Here is a 4,630-nt window from a genome sequence, read left to right as displayed (position 1 = left end):
TGATAGCTGATGTCTGCTGATCACACATGCACATTTCAGCAATTCAACCTTTAATTTTCTAAGAAATGCCTGCCTTCTGCATTGGGATTGATTATTTATAAACATAATATAGTTGCATGGCATTTTATACTTCTTGAACAATGTCATACTTTTTTATTTTAGCTGTCCCAGTCTCTGTGAGTCAGGTAGAACAGGGGGTATTTCTATTTTCACTTGATGCTCAGTCCATAGATCTGCAGGGATTCAGTGGAATCATAAGATGAGTAAGTGGCTGAACAAGGCACTGTGTTCTGATTTCTGTTGGCTGTATGGAGTGCTTTCCCTCCATCCAGTGACGTCAGTGTTTCTCATGAAGACTGGTAGAGAATTTTGAGCACCTTCCATTTTTTCCGGGCCCACATGCCAGTACTCACTTGCTGGCCTGGGTTTTTAAACTTCACGTTGCCACTCAAGGTGCACGTTAATTTTCCCATCCATTTTCCAAGAATGATCACAAAACCCTGCTCCATTTCCTTGAAATGTCAATGAGTGCACTCACGGTTCTTCTCAGGTTTTTGGTCCTGTTATTCTGTCTTTTTGAGCCCTGATAGGTTCTTAGCAACTCTTAGTTCTTTTGCAGGGAGAGTGAAGGAGAGAAGTAAGTAGTTTACATCATCACCCCTCTACCCAGCATTGAAGCCATGAATGCTTTCTACTTAAATAGAAATCCATTTCTACAAAAGGTGATAGAAGACACATGCACCCTTCATGAAACAGCATCACAACTTTGTAGAATACACTGCAGTAAACTGGGCACAGATAAGGACATATATTCTTTTGTTCACCCCCAAATACTTCTCAAGTGAAGATTTAGTATATGAGAGTAGTACAAATATACAGAAATTGCATACCAACAAGCAAGAGATTGCACAGCACAGTGCAGTGATGATGATTATAGATTTTACTTATTAAATTATTTATACATGCCAAGTTCTTACTAGGAATTATCTTTACTCTTTAAAATGGTCTTGCAAAAGTGCTAATCCTGTGTTGCTGGTAAGGAAACTCAGATATAAAGAGTTTGCAAGTTATTGACCAAAGGCATACCATTAGTAAATAGTGGTAGTAGGATTTGGTCCCAGGCATGTGGGACTTCCCCTCCTGTGGTCTTTCTGATGAGCATTACTTCCTCCATATAGGGTGGGCCTAAAAAGTCACATAAGTGAGGGATCAGATCAGGCAGGGGTAACTTTTTGGTGAAGAACTTCAGTTTAAAGAAGGGCAATTTGGATAGATGAGAAGGAGAGATAAGAAGTAAACTTCCTAAGGTCAGATTGACATAGAAGAACCAATCTTTTTTTTTTTAAATTTATGGGAAATTTTATAGTTTGCATAAACAAAAAAGTATAAAAATGTAGGGCACAGTGAATAACTATAAACATTACAAACTGGCTACTTCAGGGCATGTAGTGAAAGTAAAATTCAAGAAACATAAACCTTTCAAAGTCACTCTCTTCCTTCTATTATAGTCACAAACGTTTCTAGGTAAACTAGATATTAGACATTAGAACCTGTAAGGAGAATATTCAGAAGATCATGTTTAGAACACACCTGCCTTCACTTGATAGGTACTATTCTCAGTTTAAAACATGTTGGAAGGAGGAGTGACGTCGCCCTGGCATATTTAAGAGCTGTTAATAAACTAATTTATGGTGACATTATACACAATGATGAGAATACTTTAAGCACTAAGTTATATAGTTTACAACCATGAATAAAATTATTACCATCGCATAGTATGCCTTGAAATCTACATAACTGAAAATTCCTAAGAGTTTATCCTTCCTAAATTCAATTATCAGTTGAAGAATTTAAAGAACTTCAGCTTTCACTTGATGTTTCAACTTCCAGTTGAACTGAATTCACACACACTGACAATACATAGATTTCTATGATATTTTGTTATATTTTTTAAACTATATATCTTAGATAAAATTTAAGATTGAAAGCTTAACGCTATTTAGATGGCTGTTAATATAACCACTGAGTATTAAGTTTGTGAAAAGGCCCTTTTTTTGGGTACTGGGGAGCTTTACCACTGAGCAACATCACCAGTCCTTTTTTATTTTTTTTAACTCATCTTGCTAAATTGCTGAAGCTGGCTTCAAACTTCCTTCTGCCTTAGCCTATCATATCGCTGGGATTACTAACTCAGTCAGCTTGAAAAAGCTTTTAAGGTCAACATTTCCAAACACTCCCTTGCATTCATCTTTATCCACATTTAGTTGTAAATCAAGTCATGCACACATCTCAGGGGTTCTGCACATGTTCAGAAATATTTTCAAAATTAGCTTCATATCATATGACTTTGTAAAGTTTGCAAATTAACTCAGGTTAATTAACCAGGTTGCTACTTCAAAATATGAATGAAATAAGGAACTAATTTCATTATTACTATGTACCTTGATCCACATTTAACAACTTCTGATGGCTTCAACCTATGCTGTACACCAATTCCCACCCAACTGCTCTGCCTGTCTGAGGCATTAAGGGCTGAATGAGTGATATAACCAGGATGCTATGTGGATAATCACTAGGTTTTACCATTTGAATACAAATATATTAATAAATTCATTCTTTAAATAATGTCAACATTATAAACAAAGCTGATTATTTAATTTGAATAACAACTTTCATTAAAAATGGAAATTCAGGGCTAGGGATATTGCTCAGAGTGCTTGCCTAGAATGCCCTGAATTCAATCCCTAGCACATATTTTAATATTTGGTGTAGTAAATTCAGATACTTTTCCATAAAAGTTATTCTTCATAAAAGGAAAATTCAGGGTGCTTCCATCTTGTTCCTTTTATTACACACTTAGTGAATCATGCTTTGTGTGAAATTAATGGTTAAATAAATTAAATGCAAAGCATAAAATGCAAGGCATAACATGAGAAAATCTGGGGAAAGTCAATACTCATTTTAATCTGAGACTGTAGGATTATCAGCTCCAGTTACCCTAAATCAATAACTTACCTTTTTTTAAAACAATAGAAAATTAACTCTTCTTAATTGATTAGGAATCTAGAATGTCCTTAACCTTTTTTAAAGATAATAAAACCAAAACACTGTGCTGAGGGTGTAGTTCAGTGGTAGAGTGCTTGTCTAGAAGGCACAAGGCCTTGGGTTCAATGCCCAGCACTGCAAAAGGAAAAAAAACCAAAGCACTAATTTCAACATACAGCAAAAGCATAGTGCATATAAATTTCAGATCTGATTTTTGATAGTTAAAGCCTAATAATGGAGAAACATTTCTTCTTTCCAGATAACAATAATTTAAAATATAAATTAATTAAAGTTTCACTAAATAGAAAATATGAAAGTTCCTGGTATTAAAAAAAGAAAGCCTTAGGACTTGAAGTTTGATAGTCATTTCATTCTATTGTGGGACAGAGACTGAATTTTGCTTGCTTTCCATAATTACTTCACAGTCTTCCTCCATTTCGAAATTAAGATTCACAAATGAACTGGACATCACTGTTTCTGGTTGATCTGTCTGAACAATGGAATTATCCTGAAGGTTGCTCTGTTGGTATTGTCTTTCTGCTTCTTCAGACATCCTATTTTCTTCTTCTTCTTCTTCTTCTTCTTCTTCTTCTTCTTCTTCTTCTTCTTCTTCTTCTTCTTCTTCTTCTTCCTCTTCCGCTTCCTCTTCCGCTTCCTCTTCCTCCTCCTCCTCCTCCTCTTCTTCTTCTTCTTCTTCCTCTTTCTTCATCCGGTAATACTCATGAATGGCATATTGGTATTTTGGGGTGCTAATACCCAAAACAGATGCAATCTTCTCTCCAAGAAAGTCGCACACTGAAAGGGTTGATGTGGCAGCCCGAAGCATGTAAAACCATAAGTAGGGGCCCCAGGTAAGTTTTGCCGGATCAATAGAAGGCAAAACATCTTTCTTCTCTAGTCCATCAACTTCATCTTCATCTGTACTATATTCTTCCATTGTTTCACCACTAACAAAGTGGATGACCCTTCTTGGAACTTTCTTCTTTTTTCCTATGACTCCCAGTTCTACATTTTCAAAGCCTCTTTCATTACTCATCTGCGGCGCCAAGTCTCCGAAAGCCACAGCTCCAGATACAGCGACGGTTTCTCCTTCCACACTGCCCACCGGCTCCCGGTCCATCGTTGTCGTCGCCACAGGGCAGCAGCGCCCGCCTGGCACCACGCCCAGCTAAGTCACTTTAGGAGCGACCTGGGGACCGTGAGGGGTGGGGCGGGCTTGAGGGGCGGAGGTAGCCTGAGCGCGCTAGCATCTTTGGGCCCAGCTGACCGGTTTGGAGGCGCAACTACCCGGCTCGCGCCGGGCAGAGCGGGGCGGGGCCTTCTGTTGCACTGTTTCTGGCCAGGCCCACGTCAGGAGCTCGCTGAACCGCCGCCTGGCACCACCCATGACATCATGCCTCGTACCTGGAACTTCAATAAGAACCAATCTTATTGAAGACTTCTTCCCCAAACAAGGACCGAGTCCTGAAGGTGCTTGGTGCTAGATGAGGGACCCAAGTTGGCTAGTGTGGTGGGGTCATCTAGAGATGGGAAAGAGGATCATGGATTTTGGAGGTGAGCAGTATGGATGTAGCCGACATCAAAG

General features: G+C 38.7%; 1 protein-coding gene across 1 annotated transcript; it reads right to left on the bottom strand.

Moving 5' to 3' along the window:
* Window positions 1–3,413: 3,413 nt before the first annotated feature.
* On the bottom strand, window positions 3,414–4,165 carry LOC143388282 (protein FAM177A1-like). The gene is made up of 2 exons (XM_077108338.1): window positions 3,748–4,165; window positions 3,414–3,630 (listed from the first exon to the last, which is right to left on the bottom strand). Exons 1-2 carry the CDS (start codon window positions 4,163–4,165, stop codon window positions 3,419–3,421), a joined length of 630 nt encoding a protein of 209 aa, XP_076964453.1. The 3' UTR covers window positions 3,414–3,418.
* Between the last annotated feature and the right edge of the window lie 465 nt (window positions 4,166–4,630).

Source organism: Callospermophilus lateralis, unplaced genomic scaffold, assembly GCF_048772815.1.
Source record: "Callospermophilus lateralis isolate mCalLat2 unplaced genomic scaffold, mCalLat2.hap1 Scaffold_530, whole genome shotgun sequence".
NCBI lineage: Eukaryota > Metazoa > Chordata > Mammalia > Rodentia > Sciuridae > Callospermophilus > Callospermophilus lateralis.
This window is presented reverse-complemented; position numbering and strand designations above follow the sequence as displayed.

Coding starts and splice junctions, on each gene's coding strand:
- LOC143388282 (XM_077108338.1), bottom strand. CDS start 4,165: ATGGACCGGGAGCCGGTGGGCAGTGTGGAAGGAGAAACCGTCGCTGTA. Junction 3,631..3,747: donor TGAGTATTACCGGATGAAGA/AAGAGGAAGAAG, acceptor AAGAAGAAGAAG/AAGAAGAAGAAGAAGAAGAA.